We start from the raw sequence: 23764 nt of genomic DNA, 5'->3' as shown, positions 1-23764 counted from the left end.
TCATGCAAAAATCTGTATTCAGGACACACTCTAAACCCTTAAATTATATTTCCCCAAAAATTTAACAGTTCTACTACTTAAAGTAGTCAGTACTTACCAAATTATTTGTACTTTTTCTATTACTTGTTTATGCCATAGCACTTTACCGCTTGGAACAAAAATCTTCACCATAACAGTAAGGGAAAAAAAAATTTAAAAACAGAAAAAAAAAATCTAAGCAGTAAACTAAATAAAGATGATAAACAAGACAGTTTCTATTTAAAAACAAAAATTCCCACCATTCTGGATTTATTGCCATTTGGCTGAGTACAGTGCCTGGCACTGTTGACTAAGAAATCCTCTGAACGCTAATTTACTTAATCATGTTGCTTATTGGGTACACTGATATTATTCCTCTGGAAATGTCTCCTACAAAATCATGTTTTCTAATATCATTAAATAAGATTTTTTCTCTTCATAAAGAGGTTGGGAAACTACACACTTGTTCCAATGATTTTAAACTTCTAGACTCATTTTAAGAATCCAAGTCACTTCAGAAGTGACAAATTTTCATCTTGTGGGAGTGGATTTGTTTTTTTTTTTTAATGGCCAAAAGTAATTTAGAATCAAATTTGATGAATAAGATGATAACTAAATTCAGTGTCTTCCAGTTTAAAAAAGAGAAATTTCCACAAAAAGTAGTTATATAACCCAAAGCAATAGCAACAATGAAGAAAGCAATTATTGAATCATAATTTATGACTCTGAAATTACGATTTTCTCAAATACTTAAAATTGATACATAAATATCTAGACCGCCCTTTTGAATTATTTCAATGTCAAAAAAAAAAAAAACAAAGCAACATTGCATTCACATGTGATTCATTCATAATAATAGTTCACATTTTGCAATCTTTCATGGTTTACAAAGCATTCTCTAGAGAATAACCTAGGTGTTAGTAATCCAAGTATAAATAACTTATAAGATAAGGAAATTGCTCAAAGAAGTACAAAGTCATCCATCCAATTAGTAGGTGCTAGGACCAGAACTCACACCAATGAGTTTCTAAAGAGAATATTCCTGCCCTTGTTATACTTACTGTGGCCCACTCCAGTGCTTTCTACAATACTCTAGATTCTGTTATAGGTTTTAAGATTAATGTTTTCCACTGCAGACTTTGATACTTGGTAGGTTTTTAAAATATATTTAATTGATAACCTTATCTTTGCTTCATTGTAACTTTCCAGTCCTTTACTAAAAACTCTCCAGTGACAGAAGGGAGCAATTAAATAGAACAAATCTGACACTGAAATCTAGTCTGACAATGTATCATTCTATTCTAACAGTCTTTATTGTGATGGAAATACATTTTAATCCCTTCTTCTCCATTTCTGTTTTCCACTATTCAGAAATTTAATCATCTTTTGCTAATATTTCAACTTACACTGTTACAATCATTATAAATATCTTCTTGGTTCTGTTTATTTTCCTCTGCATCAGTATATAAAATTTTTTTCACGTTTCCTTGAATTATCTTATTTTCTCAGAAATATATTCATTCATATGCAACTAGGCTTTTTTGGGGGCGGGTGGGGGGGTAATTTCTCAATTGATAGACAACACTTAGGTAACAGTACTTTTCTATTATAAAGAGCTGCTATGACTATTTTGATACATGTTGAAGGCAGCAAGAAAAAATTTGAATCCTGCTATAGACATTTACTAGCCTAGTCATTAGTACTATATCTAGGGGTAAGCTACTTAACCATTTATCTCTCCTTATGTGCAAAATGAAAGTAGCATATTGTAAGAGAACTAGAGTTCCTTGTTTTTCCAGCCTGAAAGACAGTAAAACTGTCCCTGGGACCTTGACAACCCCCTTGATTCTTCTTTCTGGTCATCCAAGGGCTTAAGACCACTAAATTCACTATACCCTGATGACCTGACCAGACCAGATCCCAAATGGAGCCTTTGTCTATATATGCTAAGTGCCATTTTATCTTTGTTGCATATCCTTGCAGTGTTAGGGCAAAGATCTGCATCACAGAATAGTCAAGAGAATTAAATGAGATAATATATAAAGCAATTTGCAAATCTCAAATCATTAGACAAATGATAGCTATTATTATTATTAGACTTGATTTTTTTTTTTTTACTTTCTTAGGGTGATATACCTACTAGTGGGATTGCTGGGTCTGAATAACAGAAGTTTAATAAATTGTTATTGATTGCCAAGCCATAAAGTACAGAAATCTTAGTCACTCTTCTAATTCCAAAGGAAAACAAATATGGTAAGACCACTGCAGTTCTATAAACAATCCATTATTCCCATAACTCTTCTACCTATTATTTCTCGCATCTTTTTTCATCTTTGCCAACAGAATTTGTGTTTTGTTTTTATCTAAAATATAATCTCCACCAGCCATCATGATTCCTTAGAAAGGCCTACATTTGTCCAGCTTCCCTAATTCTTTTCAATTACTCAAAACAGCATTACAATTTTTCAAAGAAACCTGACTCATATTCATACTCAAAACTTTTCTCTCCTTCAAACTATGAATCCATTTCATAATTAACTATCTAAATGAATTAAATTTCTTACCTTTCAACATTTTTCTAGTACTTTGAAATAGAAAACACTTTGTATACAGCATTCCTACCTTAAATTTTCTGTGCTAATTAAAAAACCTTTTACTCCTGACTATATCCCATCCACATAAGCTTTTTTAATAAAAAGAAGTAGAAAAGATTTCTGGGTGTAAAATCAGAGTACCAGGATTCAAATCTCAAAACTTCCATTAATTATTCGGGTGACCCAACAAGAATTGCTTCCTTTCTTTGAGATTCAGTTTCCTCATCCGTAAAATGAGAGGTTAGAGTAAATGAAGAATAAAGTTCATTCCACCTCTAATCTATGATATTACAATCCTCTGTGAATTTAATTTAGCAGAAAAAATTCTATATTAATTCTTGCTTTACAAAATAATTCAATTTGTAGTCAGTTTGATCCCAAGTGAAAAAGCCCTTCATTCAATCAACAAGTATTTATGCTAAATATTTACGAAATATAAAATTCTATGCTAACAACTGAAGGAAGTAAGACTTAACTTCCCCTACAGTCAGTGTTAGAAGCCATCTGATCTTTTAATTCTTTGTCTGTCTTGGAATGGATAAAAGTTTGTTCTGCCAATAGCAGCTGCTGTTTCAAAAGGAGAGGAATATCGTGATTTTCCACTGGAGACTGGTAGAACGACCAAAGAAAAAAAGGCAAAATCGATAATAAGAATGCCACACCAATCCAAAATATTTCAAGTATGTGAAACTTTCTGACAATATAAATGTTTGGAAATGTCTAGAATTATAACTTTTTAAAAAAAATTAGTAGATCTCACAGCATAACATTCTCACTCTTTTTGATATTAGCTTGTATTTTGTTTTCTTACTCATTTTCTTTCCTTTTTAATCTGATTTTTCTTGTGCAACAAGAGAATTGTATAAATGTTTACACATATTGGATTTAACATATATTTTAACATGGACAACACACATTGAATTGCTTGCCATCTAAGGAAGGGAGTGGGGAAGAGGGGAAAACCTGAAACACAAGACTATAAAGGTCAGTGTTGAAAAATCATCTGTACATTTGTTTTGAAAATAAAAAGCTTTAAAAATAAATAAATAAAAGCAAAAATTACTAGATCATACACATTCAACTTACTTATGAAGCTAAATAATGGTTTAGAAATTAAGCAGAGGAAAACCAAAATATATTAAGATGTAAACAATTTTCAAAAAAATATTCAAGACTGAGAATGCAATTACAAATAGGCACTTCATAAACCTCTCCTAAGTTCCAGACTAGTATCTGGAAACTGAGAATTATATCAGTGAATTAAGATGGCCCAACCAAGGCAGCTAGATGGCACAGTGGAGAGTCCCTGATGTCAGGAGGACCTGAGTTCAAATTTAGCCATAGACAATACTTAGTTGTATGACTCTAGGCAAGTCACTTAACCCCAATTGCCTCAGGAAAAAAAAAAAAAAAAAAAAAAAAAGATTAGCCAACTGCCACATACAAAGGTGAGCAAGTCAGCCTAGCTGAAGCAGCAAGGTACTCCGAGATTCATATAAATCAAACCACCACTATTACCTTGACCACTGAAAACTCCTTTCAGCCCTGACTGAGACAGCTTAGGGACCTAAGAGAATAATATTAGTAATATTCATATTAAGAAGATTCAAATGGCAAATAATGACGTTTAAAAAGAGAGATTGACTTCTGTTTTGACACTGAAGCCCAAGGACCATGGGTCTTTTCCAATTAATTTGCTGCTGAAAACTTTCACATGTTTCTTCCCCAGTGGATAGTAGCTCTTTGAAAGGGACTAGCTTAATGTGTGAATTCCCAGCACTTAGCATAGTGCCTTGCACACACTGTTTAATAAATGCTTTATTTATTCACTCATGACTAAATATATGGAATTCTGGCAGTACAAATGAGAAATAGTTATTCTTGTGTCCCCATTCATAAATAATCACTAAAAATTTTGAGGTCACTAACTCAATTCAACAAACACTGATTTAAGTACCTACTACTTGTCAGTCACTGTGCTAAAATATTTTTAATGTTCGTACACATATCTATTGGTATTCAGGTTCTTAAGTATAAAGCCAGACCCAAGAGAAGACAGCTAAAAATATGTTGGAGAACATGATTCAGGATTAAGTAAATATTTCAAAGGTCCATGATAATAATCAGGAGACTTATACTTTTGTTATGAAGAAAGTTAGAAAGTGCTATTACAAAGTTCACTGAGTCAAAGGACCTAAAATCTAAAACACAGCTCAAATATTTACTAGATGCAAACTCCTCACTATAGGTCTTTTAATTGTAGAAATACTTTTAACTCTCAATTACTCAGATTAAGTTGGAAGGACCTCAGAAGCTATCTTCTTCAATTCCTATCTGAATAAATATGTATTCATTTGCCTTTAAGACCTCCAGTAAGACAACTTACAGTAAAAAGTATTCTGGGGTAGCCCATTAATTAAGCTAATGTTACAGTTATTAGAATATTATAGTTATTAGGAAATTTACCTTTGCATTTATCCAAAATCTGTTTCTCTATATCTCCTTTTTTCTTTTTTTTTTTTTTTTTTTTTTTTGGATAATCCAAAATGCAAAGAGTATTGGTGTGAACAGGTAATTAGGAAGTAGAGAAAAAGTACTCAATGTAGAGAAATATACCATTTTCATGGAGTCAAAATCAAGCAGAACAAGTAATGGAAATGAAATGAATTATAAGGTTCTGAGGTCTGTATAAAAAGAAGCTTTAGGGAGTTTATTGCTCTGCTCTCCAGCACTACTTTGGGAGGGAGGGGTATTGATATCAAAGTTGTATCAATCTGAGATTTCAGATGATCAATTTATCCTGCAGAGGGCATGATGTTCCTAGAGCAGAAACCAAGCAGAGCAGCTGATGGAAAAAGTGATGAACTCTTAAATGTGTCAAGATGTTATTAGTTCATATCCTCAAAGCAGAAAGAAACTCAGAGACTATCTAGATGCAACATTTTCATTTAAAGAATATAAGGAAAGGAAATTGAGGTCCAAGGAGCTGCAGTAATTTGTCCCTTCAACCATATGGTTGTTATTCTATCAACTGAGCAGCTTAGTTGTCTCCTCCATGCAACAATAGAGGTGGTTAAATCTCAAAGCCAGAATTTGAACCACATCATGCCTTCATAGCCAGTATTCTTCCTCCTATACCAAGACACTGGCTAACCTTAAATAGCTTTATTATTTACTCTTTTTTATTCTTTGTTAGAAAATCTAGATCTTGAAGAGGGGAAGGAGAGCTACATTGAGAAATAAAGATGAAACAAAAACTAAAGTAATCAATACAATTTCAAAGAAATTTTTATTAATGACTTTTGCCTTTACACTATAATAATTTTAACTACCTCTCTTCCCTATTGATTGAAACCTCCTTTGTGACAAAAATGAAAATTAGGAAAATGGAACAGATGGCTTCTAAGAATCTTCCCAGCTCTAAACCTATGGATTAGTCAAAAATATCATATGCAATGACCAAAATTTCATAATGTATCCTAAAGTATACAACAGACTATATTCATCCCCTGCTCATAAAACTCTAGGGACTCTCCTTTGCCTCCAAGATTAAATATATAATCTCTTTTGTTTGACAAGTTAAAACTTTTCAGAACCTGGCTCCAAACTATTATATAGACTTTACCTTGCTTTGTGGTCTCCCCAAAAAAAATGCTGCAGGGCAAAGACTATTCTATTACTCCCTTTGTATTCTTAGGACCTGAGTGCTTCCTTACCAGTCAACTGACATTAATAATCTTAGTATGGTCATGAGGGAAGTGCTTATCTTTCTCACCAGTCAAATGACATTAATAATCTTCACAGTAAGTTAATAGATCCAACCAATCTGGAGAGCAATTTGGAACTATGGTCAAAAAGTTAACAAAGTGTGCATACTCTTTGATGCAACAGTTTCTACTGGGCTTATATCCCAAAGAGATCTTAAAGGAGGGAAAAATGTTTGTGGAAGCCCTTTTTGGAGTGGCAAGAAACTGGAAAATGAATGAATGCCCATCAATTGGAAAATGAATGAATAAATTGTGGTATGTGAACATGAACTGATACTAAGTGAAATGAGCAGAACCAGGAAATCGTTATCCACAGCAACAACAAGACTACACAATGATCAATTCTGATGGGTGTGGCTCTCTTCAATCATCCAATGAGATCATTCAAACCAGTTCCAGTTGTTTAGTGATGAAGAGAGCCATCTATACCCAGAGAGAGGTCTGTAGGAACTGAATTTGGACCACAACATAGTATTCTCACTCTCTCTTGTTGCTTGCTTTCATTTGGTTTTCTTTCTCAGTTTTTTTTTTCCTTCCTGATCTGATTTTTTTTCAGCAAGATAACTGTATCTACACACACACACACACACACACACACACACACACACACACACACACACACACACATTGGATTTAACATGCATTTTAACATATTTAATATGTATTGGATTACCTGCCATCTAGGGGAGGGGGGAGGGGGAAGGAGGGGAAAAATTGGAACAGAAGGTTTTGCAAAGCTCAATGTTAAAAAAAAATTACTCATCCATATGTTTAGTAAATAAAAAGCTTTAATAAAATAAAATTTTAAAAAATAATAATCTTCACAGTATGATCATGAGGGAAGTGCTTATTAAAGTCAATGGCCTATAATGGAAAAGGCAGTAGTTAGACTCTTGAGTCAGAAGGGATCTGGATTCAAATTTTGCTGTCAATAGTAAAGTAAGCTGGACTAGATGTTCTCTAAAGTTCTTTCCAAAGGAGAAGCATTATACAGTATACAGTATAGATTTGCATACTTTCTCTCTGTTCTACTCTGTGTATGAAAATGTCTGGGGGGGGGGAGTATTTGTTAAGACAGGTAAAATTTTAAATATTTTTCTAAAATTTAAAATCCTTTCCAGTTTTAAGCACTGTGAATCTCTATATAACAGTTGTGATTACTTACTTCACAAACTGCAATGAGGATATAGCATTAATATCTTCTTACTTTATTTCATTTTTATGTGAATGTCTTGTCTTCCCAACTGTAGTTTAAAATTATTTAGTATTTGTAATGTATCAACTGCATTTCTGAATGTCCCCTCCCTAGCAAGCTATCTCTTGTAACAAAAAATAAAAAAAGAGGAAAAAATGTTTGGCAAAAGTAACCAACACATAAACAACATATGAAAACATATGATGCTCCATACCCAAAGTCCCTCAACTCCGCAAAGAAGGGAGGGGAATATATTTTCTCACCTTTTCTTGGAACCATGCTTCATTCTTATAAAAAATTTGGGTAGCAAAAAAAATTATAATTACAAATTATAATTACAATTACATTAAAATTACATTGTTTCCATTATTTTGTTTTTTCCATTTCCATTGTTGTTGTTGTTGTTATGTATATTGTTTTTCTTGGCTTTGCTTACTTCATTTCAGATACACCTTCACATACTTTGAATTCTTCATATCCACATCCTTCTCTTAAATTATTTAAGCAGAGACTGGAAAAACAACTCAGCCAAATACCAATGGAGTATTCCTTTCATGGATAGGTTGAACCAGATGGTCAATGAGGTCCCTTCCAACTCCAATTTTGTATTTGTGTGATTTATCATTTTACAGCACCCAAATATTACCATATGCTCATGTAATCACAATTTACTTAGCCATTCTGATGAGCATTTACTTCATTTTTGGTTCTTTGTTACCACAAAAAATATTTATTTTGATCAATATGGAACTTTACTTTCCAACTTTGACCAATTGCTGGGTTATACGTCTAGCAATGGAATCTTTGAATCAAAATGTATAAGTCTTTTAGTCATTTTTTGACATGTATTCCAAATTGGTTAGACTTGATTCATAACTCTACCAAAAGAGTACATTTGTACGCCTTTCTTTTGTCCTGTTTCCTCCATTACTGACTGTTCCCATCTTTTATCATCTTTGCTAATGTGCTGGGTATGAAATGAAATGTCTAACTACATCATAAACCCCTGAATCAGGCAGGTAATTGTGTCTTCTACTTTTTTTTTTGTCCCCACATCATTTATTATGACTCCTTGCAAAAATTAAGCCCTCAATAAACAGGAGCCTGAAAAGAAGGAAAGGTCTGGCAGCAGGAACATTAGTTAGAAAGCAACTATAGAACTATGATGAATTAGCAAGCGTTTAGAAGAGAACAATAACAGTGGAAAGAGTAAAGAAATGATGAATAAGAAATATTAACATGTAACAGCTGACAAAATGTCCAGATGAAACACAGGGAAAGTGGGCAAGGTCAAAGATGTTTCCTGGGAAGAGAAGTAGTATAAGTGCCACAGAGAATCTATTAGAAAAAATAGATTTTCAGGGAAAAGATGATGTGCTTTCTGAAGTTACACTCAAGACTTACAATCAAAAGGGACCTGCCTTGTCCAATTCCTTCATTTTAAAAGTCAGTGGAATTGAAGCCCAGAGAAGAGAAATTATTTGCCTTAGGTTCACACTACAAGTTGACAAAGCCTGAACAAAGCTTGGGTCTTGTGACTCCTGAGCCTGTGCTTTCCATTATGCCATGTTGTCTTGAATTTAAGGTGATCCCAACAGCTTTCTCAAATAAGGACACATTCTAATGGTAAGTGATAAAGAAGTCTTTAAGTTCTTCATAACATGCAGTTGAAGCCAGAAAAGTTTTAGGTCAATGATTTAACCTTTGTAAACCTTACTTTCCTCAAGTATAAAACAATGAGATTGAACTAAATTATTTCTATAATACTTTATAGCTCTAAAATGCTAAAAACTCTCCATATGAATTTTAAGGTGGAAAAAATGTATACAGTGCTAAGTACTGAGCTTAGGGATTTAATATACACAGGTTGAAGACAGACACATAAAGAGAGAAAGGTATAAGAACCATAAGAAAAAAGTATCATGGAAGGCAAGTCTTGACTTTTGATTAGCTAATCTGAGATGTCTAAAACATTTTATCATTTTTATTGAAGACTTGGGGAGTGAAAGGGTCAAGGAAAGAATAAAGGTAGAGAAACCCAAATATTTCAGGATTACATACTCCTGTATCTTAGGTCTTTCCTGTGAGAATTTTGCCTTATAATTATTTAATAATAATCATTCATAAATGACAAAATTACTTGTTCATATTTTAGCAATGTTATTCCCTACAAATTAGGTTTAATGAACCTAAAGGAAATTTATGGTAGATTTTATATAACCCTCCCCCAAAATGTCTAAGGGAATAAAACAGATAAGAATTGAAATGAATAAAACTTAATAATGTGTTTCTTCCATATAAAAACATATCTAAAATCCTATCCCTTCTTCAAGGTCCCAATTAAATCTCACTTCCTTAATGAGGTCTTCCTTGAGTACTCATTCATCTCTCCTGAATTCTATAACATCTATTATTTATATTGCTTATTGTTCCCTAATCATAAATTTAACTACTATTTGCACATTCTGTGCTAAAATATGGAGATGGAAAGAAAGGCAAGGTGGCCACTCTTTCAGAAAAGAGAAAGGTGCATATACAAGAAACATGGCAAGAGATTAGATATGAGGGGGATGAGGAGAGAGAGTGAAGAGATAAGGCTGATGTCTAAAGTGGGAGGCTGAATGACTGACAGGATTTCGGTCCCCTGAACAGTAATAATAGTTAGGAAGAGGGATGGGTTTTAGGGGAGGCAGTGGGTGGGGGGAGAAGATGATGAGTTCAGTTTTAGGAAAGCCTTACTAGGTAAGACAGTAAGGCATAGATAAGAACTCCAGGTGAGGGGGGCAGCTAGTTGGTGTAGTGGATAGAACACCAGCCCTGAAGTCAGGAGGACCTGAGTTCAAATTTGACCTTAGACACTTAACACTTCCTTAGCTGTGTGTCCCTGGGAAAGTCACTTAACCCCAATTGTCCCAGAAAAAAAAAAAAAAAAAAAAAAAAAAAAAACTCCAGGTGAAAATGCCCAAAAGGCAAGACACACTATATCACTTACACATTTTTTATAGCTCTCTTATCAAGTAGGTGGTTCCACAAATACTTGTTGGATTGTGTGCCTTCACCAAAAGAAATTCCCTTTGAACCAAAAAAAAAAAAAAAAAAATAGGACTTAAGTATTTACTATATAGAGAGTATGGTGCTAAGTGGGTAATAAAGGAAACTTAGCTTTAGACAAGGTAAGCCATTTTCCCTCAAAGAGCTTACTCTGTGTGGATGCCAACTACCTTTTGGCAGCATGATTTATCAGCTCAGTCACTCAGTCCATTTTCTAATACTTTCACTGGAGTATTAAATTTAAAAAAACAATAATTTTTCACTTTACAAGAGCTCAACTCTAGAGGCTTTTTGTGTCTAACATGTTTAACTATGAGGAAAGCAATGACTATTGGCCTTTTTTTGATTAATTTTATATATATATATATATATATATATATATATATATATATATAAAATTAGCCACTCCTGAAGAGATTCAAAAAGACAGTTAAATATAAGTACTCCATTAAATAGGCAATTTTTACAAGTTGTAACACAAAAGGTTCATTTATCTTAGTTGGTTACATAAAGATAATTAAAACAATTTAGACCACAGTATACTCATAAAGCTTTACAAAAAGGTATCCTGGCATGGCAGAGCAGACCAAGAAGACCAGAGTTCAAGTTCTATCTCTGATTCTAGCTAACATTTCAGTGTTCTAGGCAACTCTTTTAAAAAGAAGGTAAAGACCTTTACTGGTACAGAGGGGCTTCCTCATTGAAGAGTTATTTCTACAAATGAAATTCACAGATCCTGGTCCCACTCCTATAAAGCAGATTTGACCATTTCATCTCCTCTTCCAAAATAACATTTTGAAATCCTTATCAAGTTTAGATATATTTTGAGGGATATGTCATGCTTTGTGTTTCTTTTTTTTTTTTTTTTTTTTTTTGCCAAATGCCGATTTTATCTATTACCTACAAATCTTTTTAACTTCCATTCAACAGATCATGAAGTATCGGTTTCTTATTCAAATAAATTCACCAGGGTACAATTTAATTTCCAAATGCTTGCATAATTTCTGATAAAAGGATGTTCATTTTTGAGTCAGTTTAATAAAAATTCTATATCACTAATGCTAGTGTTAAAGTTTCCAGTCAAATGTCTAAAATTTTCATCCAGATCTATCTAGTTCTGCTATGTACTCTTGAAACCCTAATGTATTTATTCTATTCATTTAAGCATTAAGTCTGAGAGAGCATTAATGCAAAGTCATTTTGTATTTTTATTTTTGCATTTTTAAATTAGTAACTTTGTAGGTAAGAAGTAGAATCAAATAAGGTTTTGTTGTTGTTGTTTTAAGGTAAAGAATTTCAGGTTTTTCCCCTTGTGAAAATTTCTCAATAAACTAAGTCGCTATTTAAGTGAGAATTATTTCCTATTAGAAACTACAATTAACAGCACAGAATTGAACAGGTACTATGGTCTCCATACTTCTTCCAATTACTCCAGATTTTCGTGGTAGCAGTTTTAATGAAATAAAATAGTGATTGAAAAAACACAACAGGAAGATGAAGGCACGGGACATTAGATTGTAGGACAGTAACTTCAAGACAATACTCCGTTTTAACATCCTCCTCCCACTGCTTTTCTTCAGGATCCACACAGACCCCCGTTATCCTCCAGTTTCCCTAATCCTAAAAACAGGAGCCAAATCTGCCAAGTGACTCCTTTTCCAGCGGAAAGCACCAGATCAGGACCTGGCCGCGGCAGGGGGAGATTTCCCCTTTCACCTGCTGAGCGGGAGGAAGCTGAGAAGAAACTCGGGAATGGGACACCCTGTTCAATCAAGTTCTTGGGTCATAGTTTCGACCAGTCTCGATGACAGGCCGCTTGCCAAGTCCACAAATCACTTTCCTACAAGACTTTGCCAAGTGGGTCTAAGGGAGTTTTAAGACTCGCCCTCCTCCTTTCAGCTTTGGGAAGACCCCCGACTCTTCTGGGGCTCAGGAGCAACCACGGACCCCGGCGGAGGGGGTTCACAGGCGGGACTCCCAGCCGAGCCGGCTCCTGCACCCACCTCGCAGGGGGCGGAGTTCGCAGACACCCCCCAAAGTTGGAGCGAGGGGAGGGGACGCGAGCTCTTAGGGGGCGCCGCCGCGAGTGCCCGCGGAGGGGGAGGTGAGCGGGGGAGGGAGGTCAAGGGCTCGTGCCAGGCACGGCGCCCCCGCCTACCCCGGATCGCGGAGACCAGCGAGGTGCCGGGGCCGGTCGAGTTTGTTCAGGCTGGCCCCGGCAGAGGGCCAGGGGAAGCCCGGCAGGACCCCGGAGCTTGTGCTCCAGGCACCGGGGTGCGCGACACGGACTCCCGAGGAGGAGGCGGGCCCCGCTTACCCGTGCGGCGGGCCTCCGGCGCGGGAAGCGGCGGCGACAGCAGCGCGACGCCTCTTATGAAGCAGACAGAGCACTAGGAAGGCGGCCCCGGCCAGCGAGGAATTCCGCGCCGTCAGGTACTTGCTGTAGGCCGCCATAGCACTGAACGAGTCCGGGACTGGGACGCGCGCCCGCTGCTGCGACTGCCGGAGCCGAGGAAGCGCGGGGGAGGCTGGGAAACCCGGGTAGGGCTGGGCGGGGGAGGGGAAGAGAAGGGAGGAGAGCAGAAGGTAGGGCCCCAAGCGGGTCCGCCCTTTGGCTCGCGCTCGGTCCTGCCCCGTGCCCGCCTTGGCCACGCCCCCTCGCTCGTAGCTGCAGAGAAGCCTTCGCCTCGCGCGCTGCCCAGCCTTGGCCACGCCTTCGTCAGTATTCGCTTCCTGTAAGACCTAGCCCCGCGTTCTTTGTACGCATCTCTCTCTTGTTCTGGAACCCCTCGGTAAGTCCTCCCACTCTCTCTCCCCACCTTCCTGACACTCCCTTCAAACTCCTCAGGCGTTCTGAAGAACTGGAAAAGCACGCCCATTACCCCGACCCCTCCTCCCTCCAGCCCCCAGCCAGCCCACACACCGCTAGAAAGAGACTTGAGATAAGAGCGTGCGGGTCAGGCTGCTGTTCCAGCGAGCCACCCTCCCTCCCCACAAAAGTTTGCCTGAGGAGGAGTCTGGACGCCTCGCGTGCACATTGAGGTAACCCAGAGTGTTTTATAGCTTTCGCTGACCCTCCTCCAAGAAGTGCTGAAGGCTTCCCAGACAGAACCTTTTTTTCATTGTCCCAGCGGCCTCCTAGAGGATGTTGTTTTAACCAAAGGGAACAAGAGGAAGCCAGTTTAGGAAAAGAAATAGTTCGGCACACCTCCTTCAATCCACAAAGAAAGAAACACTTAGGGAAGGTGACGCTGGCAAGAATGTAGAACAAAGGTCACTCCTTTGCTCTACTCCACCTCTCCAGTCTGGCTAAATGAAACGCTTGAGTGATCTGCTCAGCCCTGGCCCTAACCACACAAGCTAGAAGGAACGGGAAGGAAAACCTTTGTCACCTTAACTCTTAGAGTAGGCAGGCCTGGAGGAGTGATCATTGAGGCAAAAACATAAAGCATTTCTAAACAGACTTGACGGAGTTCCAGCAAGCTGAATGAGTGGGTGAAAGTCTGAATGGCAAAAGAGCTGACTCATACAGAAATCAGAGCAATGAAGCAGTAAGGGAGAGGGGATGTGCAAGAGCCACCAAGAGCTTGCTCTTCGGTGATATCTACCTCTGACGCCCTTTTTGTGGTTATATTGACAGAAGCAACTAAAGTTACTAATGAAAATCATTACCTGTAACTTACGAGTCTTAAATTAAGAGTTGTCTGAAACACTGAAACTTACATGACTTGCTCAGTCTGGCTTACTTTAAATGCCTCTAGTTAGAAATATCCAAGAAATAATTGAAAGGTACAAGATTAGAGCTCGGAAGACTGGGGTCGGATATATAGAGCTGGAAATCATGCATAGAAATGATCATTTACAGCTCTGGGAGCAGATGAGGTCACCAAGAGAGAGAGCATAGAGAAAGAAAGAAATAGAGCCCTGGAGAACACCCACAGTTTAGGGGTGTGGTTTTGTTGATAAGATTTCGAAAAAAAGCCGACCGGTAAGAGAACTAATAGAGAATCATATCAGAAAACTCCAAAGAGGTAAAAATATTCAGGAACAGAGAGTGGTCAACAGCATCAAATAAAGCAAAAAGTTCAAGAAAGTTAAGGAATGAGAAAAGACTAATCATTTTGTCAATTAAAGAAATCGAAGTTTCAGCTGAATAATGAAGTCAGAAGCCAGATTACAAAAACTTTGAGGAATGAATAAAAAGAGAGGAAATAGAAACAAGGAGCCTGAGAAAAGGAGAGATTAAATGCAGTATTTTAAGGTGATTGGTCGTATATGGTGAAGGAATTAGTAGATAGGGAGAGTGGCAGCCACTCTCAGGGGTTCTCAAACTACACCTCCTTGGCCACATGTAGCCGCTGAGGACGTTTATGTAGCCCACCTGGTTATGGCAAATGGGCTGAGGGGCTGAGACAAGAGTGTGAGTTTTTGTTTTTACTATAGTCCGGCCCTCCCACAGTCTGAGGGACAGTGAACTGGCCCCCTATTTAAAAAGTTTGAGGACCACTGGGCCATATTTAAGCTATAATCTATTGAAGAAGACAAGAGGGAATGGATTCCAGGGTACATGTAGAGGAGCAAGATCTACTTCATTAACAGAGCTTAGAGTATATTAGGGATGATATTAAAGGGTTTTTGAGATGAACTGGAAGGATGAAGATGTAGGTTTTAGGGAATGGTTTCAGCAGGCCAAATTGACCTACTTCCTATCCTCCCTAATACTATATTCTGTCTCCGAAGTCATTAGGAGCTGCCCTGCCTGACCACATCTTCCATCCTCCCCTCTGCCTCTTGAACTACTTAGCTTTCTTGAATTCAATTCAACAAATATTTGTTAAAAACCCACTGTGTAAATATATATATGTGTGTATATGTGGATATTGTGTATAAACATATACATTTATGTATATATACATGTATATACATACCCACACACACACACATTAACAGAATAGGTCCTAGGGATATGGAGAAAAAAAAGTAAAGCAATCCCTATCCTCCAAGAGATTACATTCTATTTGGAAGATATAACATATAAAGAAATAAATGCAAAATTATAAAATAATTCCAAAACATTTGAGCATAAACAAATAAAGATGGGGGATGGGAGTGGGAGTAGAGGAATAAGGAAAGGCCTCTTAGAAATGGTTATCCCTGAACTCTATTTTGAAGGAAGCCAAGGATTCCATAAATTCCAGGTATTTTAAATTGTCTTCATTTAAGTGCATCTCTTTAAAATTACTACTTTGTATATCATCTCTATATACCTTCATCTTTACATATTATCTCCCCCATTAGGATGTAAACTCCTTGAAAACAGAGACAATTTCACTTTATTAATAAGTGTTTGTTTTTGATTGATTGGCAAATAAGTTTAAATTTTTGCAGTTTATTTTTTTATTTAATGTGGCTAGATAATAGTGCCATTTAGGCAGATTCATAGCTCATTCATTGAACAACTATCCAGAAATAGTGTTTATCAGAGGCTTATAAATATATCATACTATAGGACTTTGACCTTGCCTATGACTTATTCATCATTTTTATAAATTACTTAGATGAAGATTTAGGAAGCTTGCTAATCAAATATATATATATGATACAAAATAACTAATGTTAAATTAGCGAAACAGGATCCAGTTGTATCTTAGAGATCAGATTAATGGACTGAATAGATAAAATGAAATTTAAAAGAAATAAATATAAAGAACTGAATTTAAATTAAAAAAACTAATTACATAGATAATAATAGAGATCTATTTTGATAGTAGTTCATGTGGAAAAACTAGGACTTTTACAATAACACATGGCACAATATGAGCCAAAAATGGTGCTTAAAAAAAAAAGCTAAAATAGTCTGAGGCTTATTAATCAAAAATAGAGTCCAGAAAAAGGGAGGTAATAATTCATTTGAATTCTTTTCATTAGTAAAACCAGGTTTGACTATGATGCCCAGTCTGATAAACATATATGAAATATATTGACCGACTTAAGAGTGTCCAGAAGACTGATAAAAATTAGAAAAAATCTTTAAAGTATGTCATTGACTCATAGATTTAGAGAACATTTGGTTCAGAGCTATCATTTTATTAATGAAGAACATTGGCCCCAGCAGATTAAGTAATTTGCCCAATATCCCTCTGGTCATATATGGAAGAACCACTATTTAAACCCCAATTCTCTGAATCAATATAGAGTATTCTTACCAATAAACCACAGATGTCAGTTATATATGAGGAATCTTTCAGGGAACAGCATGTATTTAACATAGAGAAGGAAGAACTTGAGGGGGGTATAACATCTGCCTTTTAAAAACTGGAAAGTTGTAATATGCCAAGAAAGTTGACTTATTCTATATAATTCAAAAGGGCAGTACTAAGATCAATAAACTAACATTGTAGAGAGACAGATTACAGCCCAATATACCTGCTTCATTGCTATTTTGGCCTAACTCATAGGAAACATACTAGCTGCAGAACTAGAAGAACAAGTAACAATGTGATAAGCAATTATGATAGACTTAGTTCTTCTCAGCAATTATCCAAGACAATTCCAATGGAGTTGGAATAGAAAATGCCATCAGCATCCAGAAAGAGACTGTGGAAACTGAATGTGGATCAAAGCATAGTGTTTTCACCTTTTTTTTTTTTTTTGGTTTTGGTTTTTTGTTTGCTTTGTCTTTCCCATTTTTTCCCTTTTGGTCTGGTTTTTCTTGTAAAACATGATAAACACAGAAATATGTTTAAAAGTATTGAATATGTATAATTTATATCATATTGCTTGCTGTCTTAGGGAGGGAAAATAAAGGAGGAAGGGAAAACTTTTGGAACACAAAGTCTTACACAAGTAAATGTTGAAAACTGTCTTTACATGTATTTGGAAAAATAAAATACTATTGAGGAAAAAAGAAAAAATATATACTAGCTTAGTCTTTTAAAGTGTACATAGACTGTAATCAGTCTAACATTTTTAGAGTGATTACAACTCATTCAATATTAATAGTTCATATTTATATATTGTTTTAAAGTTTGCATAGTTCTTTACATATATTTTCTCATCTGATTTTCACAAACAATCCTATGTGGTAGGAGTTCTTTTTTATCAACTCCATTTTAGAGTTGAGGAAATTGAAACTGATAGAATTCAAGTGACTTGCCTAGGATCCCAGAGATTGTTAAGTACTTGAGATATGATTTGAACTCAGATCTTCCTCACTCCAAGTCCAACACTCTATCCATTATGTCACCCAGCTATTTATGTCTCTCCTCCCCTCTCCACACCTCCATCTATTTCCTCAACCCTCGGGCACACAAAACAAGTGGGGGCTCCCCACAGGCATTCACTTTCTCAAACAAATATATAGAAAAGATTCTTCCCAGGGTTGCCTCAGCAAAAAAAATAAAAATTTAAAAAAAAAAAAAAAAGATTCTTCCCTTCTAATTCTAACTTGTAGACAAAATACTTAGGAAACCACACTGTTACTCACCCAACAGGTTAATCCACGGACAAGTCCTGGTTCCTAGGCAGTACCTAAGTCTTACTTTCTTGAATTTTGTATTAGCAGAATTACAGCAGCAGACTCAGAAGAATCACCCCCATTGATGGACCAGCCCTGCTTGCCATACAATGCCAGTGATTGTTCCAAGAAGTATAATCATCAGCCACTGATACTATCCACCTCCTCCTCAGTCTCTTGTGCCTTGCTCAGCCAAATGTTAGAGCCATGGGATTTGATTACCCTGACAGTGTAGTATTTCTTGTCATAACCTTTTTAATACAGAGAAGCTGGAAAGTTGTACTACCCCACTATTAGACACCCACATTTTCTGATACAATAGAAAGAATAACTTTCTAACAATTAGAACTCCCAAACAATTCTTATCTCTTTGATAAAAGAGTTTCCCAGGCTTTTGAGTTGAAGCTCAAGCTAGGAGAAAGTTGAGATAGTAGCAATGAGAACACCATCCCCATATTACTCTGATCTCAAAGCAAATGGCATACTTTGAGCTAAGGGTATCCCTACAACAAGGGCTGGAGCAGAAAGAACCTTTAGAAGTAAAACATCTCCCAAAGTGTGAATGGGAATGTAGCAACCTAGATAATATATTATTATAAATAATGTTACATTACTCAACATAAAAACAATAACAACAATCTTATGATTAGCGATATTGTGTAGCAATATGGATAGGTGGGTTTGAATCTGTCTGACATATGTTAGCTGTATGACCCTAGGCTAGTCACTAAACTCCCCTGTCTCTTTAAGACTATAAATTACAAAATAGTTGGCAATCTTTTTTTGGTAGAAATAGTTTCCTCAGTGAGAGATTTCTATACCAATGAAATCATAGATCTCAATTTTTTAAACTTATTATTTAGTAGAGCTTTTCAAAATGAATTTTTCATGTCAGTGAAATCAGATATCTAACCAAAACCAAAAAAGGGCAAAAAACTGATATTTATATAGTCCTGAGATATCAAATACCCACCTAAACCGGATTAAAATATAATTGGGAAATATTTGATAAAATAAAAATATACTCAAAAATAGATAAGATTACATTTTTAAACAAAATCAATATGCAGCCTGGAGGAATCCTTATGTATGAATTATTGCCTCCCCTTCAAGTGCCCTTGAGTTTGACTCCACTGATATAGCACTTTGCTTACATTATTTCATCTGATCCTCACAGTAGCTATGTGAGGTAAATATTTCAGGTATTATTTTGCCAATTTTTAAGATGAAGAAACTATGGCACAACTGAATTTAAGTGACTTCCTATAGTTACATATTAGATAGATAAATAGACACACTGACAAACCAATGGACATAGATAGAACATTAATTAAGTGCTCACTACTTGTCAGGCACTGTGCTTAGTAATGTCGATACAAATAAAAGGAAACACCTCAAGGGACCTTCTAATGGGAGGAGACAGTACATAAAAGGAAAGTGGGGGGGCTGATCAGGTAAGTAGCAAGAAGGCTGGCTCTAGATAGGATGACGCAAAAGCTTACCTCTCTCTTCAGAGACCGGTATGGTTCCAAGGGCAAAGTACAAGAATTATGTGGGGAGGAGTTGGGGATGATTACAAAGATGGAGGCAGCATGTTGTAGAGATGGCTGGGAAATCAAACACAATTTCTTTTGATTTTAAGTCTTGCACATGAGCCACTATACTGTACCATCTTTAATGTGATGTTTTATCAATATTAAATGTTGACATATTTGATTTTGCAATACATCTAAGGAATGATAGATTTAAAATAGCTTTTAGTAGGTCTCATAAATTAACTTCTGTATAATAATAGTAGACTATGTAAAAATATACATAAAACATATGCACATATATATATTTTTAATCGGTTTCACCAGTTTGCAAATGTAGCTTTGAAGACTCTTATTAAACAGAGTATATCCCCCTCAAATTTATTGTAAATTTATTTAATATGCCATGACAAATAAAACTACTATAGAGATAACTTGACTTCCATGAACCAGTGAGTATTACTATTAAGCAAGGTATAAAACAGAGTTTACTATTAAGGTGTTTTCCAAGGTCATGTAAGAATTATGCACTATGAATAAGGTTTTCCAAATGCCCTTATTGCTAGATAACATAATCCTAATTGCACAGAGACTTGCAATGTTACATTCTCTTCCATGAAATCTACAGTAATTGGATTATTGGAGATCAATGATCGCAAAACTCTTTACAAATATCTCATTTGGTCTTTGAAATCACATTATGTGATATTACTGCAATTATCATTTCCATTTTATAGATGAGGAAATTGAAAGAGGCATCATGGTACAGTTGAAAAGACATTGAACTTAGGATCTGACTTGAAAATCCAGCTTAGCCACTTACAATGTATGGTTTGGGGCATAATCTTCCTGGACCCTCAGCTTGTTTGTATATAAAATAAGGAGGTGGAATGAGATGATTTCTCAGATCCTTTCACCTCTAGATCTTATGAAACTTAAGAGGTTAAATTATTTGCCCAGGGTGACACAACTGGTAAATATTTGAGATATAGTTCAAATCTGGACCTTCCTGGCCCAAAGTCCAATGCCTCATCTGTTGTTTCACGTATGTATGAAATACTTGGCAACTAGGTGGCACAGTGAAGAATAGCACATTAGACTTGGAATTAGGAAGAGTCATATCCATAAGTTTAAATCTGTCCTCAGACTCTTTCTAGCTCTGTGACCCTTAATCCTGTTTGTCTGACTTCCTTATCTGTCAAATGAACTGGAGAAGGCAATGGCAAACTTTCAATATCTTTATCAATAAAACCCCAAAATAGGGTAAAGTGTTTGGCAAACCTTCAAGTACTCTGTAAAAAAACAGCTCTTCTGATGACCATACCAGGTCTTTTTAGAGATACAGCAATAGAGAAAATGGGATATGATGGCTTTGTTAACCAATAGTTATCATAGATTAGTCCGTTATATAAAACAGTCATCTTAAGGGAGGTCTAATTCAGAATCAAGGACCAATAAAGTGAATAATGAATCTGATACTTGGGGCAGGAAGTAAAGGACTGAGTTTAATAAATAAGTTAAAATTGAAAATTAAGGGAAATTTGAATAAAAAATTGTTTCCAGGCAAAACTTTAAAGCAAGCCAGACAGGTTTTTCTTTACCACATCTGGCTACTCACATTTAAGTTCAGAAAGAACACCAAATTGGATTGAGTCATTGAATTCCTTGTAAAACCTTTATAAAAACCCTTTACCTTGAAAGTAAAGTACCTTAGAATAGATACTATGGTATATATTTCTGAATCATGTGACTGTTTCTTAATATGAAAAAATAATATAAGACCAGTTTTATATTTAATGTTTATCACAACCAATCTATATGTATTAAGTGCCCTTACGTGCTGGACACTGTACCAGGTAGTGGGGATACATGTAGAAGGAATGAAACAATACTTGCTATCAAGGAAGTTATATTCTAATAGAGGAAACAATAGATAGATAGATAGATAGATAGATAGATAGATAGATAGATAGATAGATAGATAGATAAACATAAAAATATAATATTATGCCTGAATAATTTTAATGTTAACTATAGTTTTTCTTTAAATATGTAACTTGAGCAATTTGAACAACTTAATTCCATCTCCCCACCCCCACAAAGGAAGATATTTTGAGACATTTTGGGCCATTGTTCCAAAGGCTTATTTATTGTTTGAGTCTGAGATTTCTTCCTCCTAGCATCTTATTACTATACTTTGTTTTCCACTGGTCAGTTATTCTTAGCATTTTATATACGAAATTGTTACTGTGAAAGTATGAAAGAAGGATCTGTAACTTGAAACAAATCAGAGGCTCAGAGAAGGATGTTTGGCAGGCTCACAGTTTTCCTTTTTGGAAGGGACAACAATGTGTTTTCAGCAATGCACAATGCCCACTTATGAAACTGTAAGCAGTGTATTCCCCCCCCCCAATAAAATATTTGAGAACCATTATAGTTTTACATGTTATGATGTTAACTTTTAGGGGGAAAAGAAGTCTTGGAAAGCAAAATTAAAATGTTCATTGGGTTTGAACATATCCTTTCTTTTGTTCATGTTTAATCAGTGATCCCTCCAGGGTTAGCTCAAAACTGGCATGTTTTCTTCAGTCCTTTAGCTTTGGGGGGTTTTTTCCAAGCTTAATTGAGGATTATAGGTTTTAAGGCTTGGTTTAAAATTCAGCTATACAAAGTTGCTGACTAAAAAAATAATCAAAAAATTCTAGCGGTAACAAGGTATGGTGGGAAAAACCAGAGGACCCAGGTTTAATTCAATTTAACACAAATTAATCAAGTGCTTGCTGGGTAGAAAGCACTATTTTAGCACTTACTAACCATGTGGTCTTTGAAGTTCCTGGCTCAGATTCTTCATTTATGAAATTAGGATTTTAGACTGAATGACTTGTAAATCATTCTGTGTTTTTTTAAATGCTTTTTGTTTTCAAAAACACATGCATAGATAATTTTCAACATTCACCCTTGCAAAACCTTGTGTTCCAAATTTTTCTCCCACTCCTTTCCCTAGACAGCAAATAATCCAATGTATGTTAAACATGTGCAATTTCCCTATACATGTTTCCACAATTATCATGCTACACAAGAAAAGTCAGATCAAAAAAGAAAGAAAACAAAAAGCAAGCAAACGGCAACAAGAAGAGTGAAAATATTATGTTGTGATCCACACTCACCCCCACAGTCCTCTTTCTGGGTGCAGATAGCTCTCTCCATCACAAGTCCATTGGAACTAACCTAAATCAACTTGGTATTGAAAAGAGCCAAGTCCATCAGAACTGATCATTATATAATGTTCTTGTTGCTGTGTACATTATTCTCTTGGTTCTACTCACTTCACTTAGCCTCGGTTCATTTATGTAAGTATCTCCAGGTCTTTCTGAAATCAGCCTGCTAATCATTTCTTACAGAACAATAATATTCCATTACATTCATATCATAACTTATTCAGACATTCTCCAACTAATGGGTATCTACTCAGTTTCCAGATCCTTAGTACTGCAAAAGGGGTTGCTACAAACATTTTTTCACATGTGGGTCCTTTTTCCTTTTTTATGATCTTCTTTGGGATATAGACCCAATAGAGACTTTTCTGGATCAAAGAATATGCACAGTTTGATAACTCTTTCAATATTTTGCCATATTGCTCTACAGAATATTTGAATCCACAACTCCACATATTAGTGTCCCAGTTTTCCCATATCCTCTCAAACATTTTTTCCTGTCATCTTAACCAATCTGAGAGGTGTGTATTGGTACCTCAAAGTTGTCTTAATTTGCATTTCTCTGATCAATAATGATTTAGAGCATTTTTTCATATGACTAGAAATGCTTTTAATTCATTCACCTGAAAATTGTTTATTTATATCCTTTGACCATTTATCAATTGGAGAATGGCCTTTATTCTTTTAAATTTATAATATAACATAATATAAATTTACAAATTCTCTATATATTTTAGAAATGAGGCCTTTTCAGAACTCTTGGATATAATGTTTTTCTCATTTATTGCTTCCCTTCTAATTTTTTTCTACATTGATTTTGTTTGCACAAAACCCTTTTAACTTAATGTAATCAAAATTATCCATTTTGCATTTCAT

At 35.7% G+C, this 23764-nt stretch overlaps 1 protein-coding gene across 1 annotated transcript in view; it reads right to left on the bottom strand.

Annotated features, from left to right (window-relative positions):
- ABCD3 (ATP binding cassette subfamily D member 3) overlaps nt 1–13178 on the bottom strand; it is an 83082-nt gene extending 69904 nt beyond the window's left edge. The window contains exon 1 of the mRNA XM_074262742.1: nt 12943–13178. Within this exon, the coding sequence (XP_074118843.1) occupies nt 12943–13079 (137 nt within the window). The 5' untranslated portion in view covers nt 13080–13178. The remainder of the gene's footprint in view (nt 1–12942) is intronic.
- Between the last annotated feature and the right edge of the window lie 10586 nt (nt 13179–23764).

Source organism: Sminthopsis crassicaudata, chromosome 4, assembly GCF_048593235.1.
Source record: "Sminthopsis crassicaudata isolate SCR6 chromosome 4, ASM4859323v1, whole genome shotgun sequence".
NCBI classification, from domain to species: Eukaryota; Metazoa; Chordata; class Mammalia; order Dasyuromorphia; family Dasyuridae; genus Sminthopsis; species Sminthopsis crassicaudata.
The sequence above is the reverse complement of the archived record's forward strand: the minus strand, read 5'-3'. Positions and strand labels throughout refer to the sequence as shown.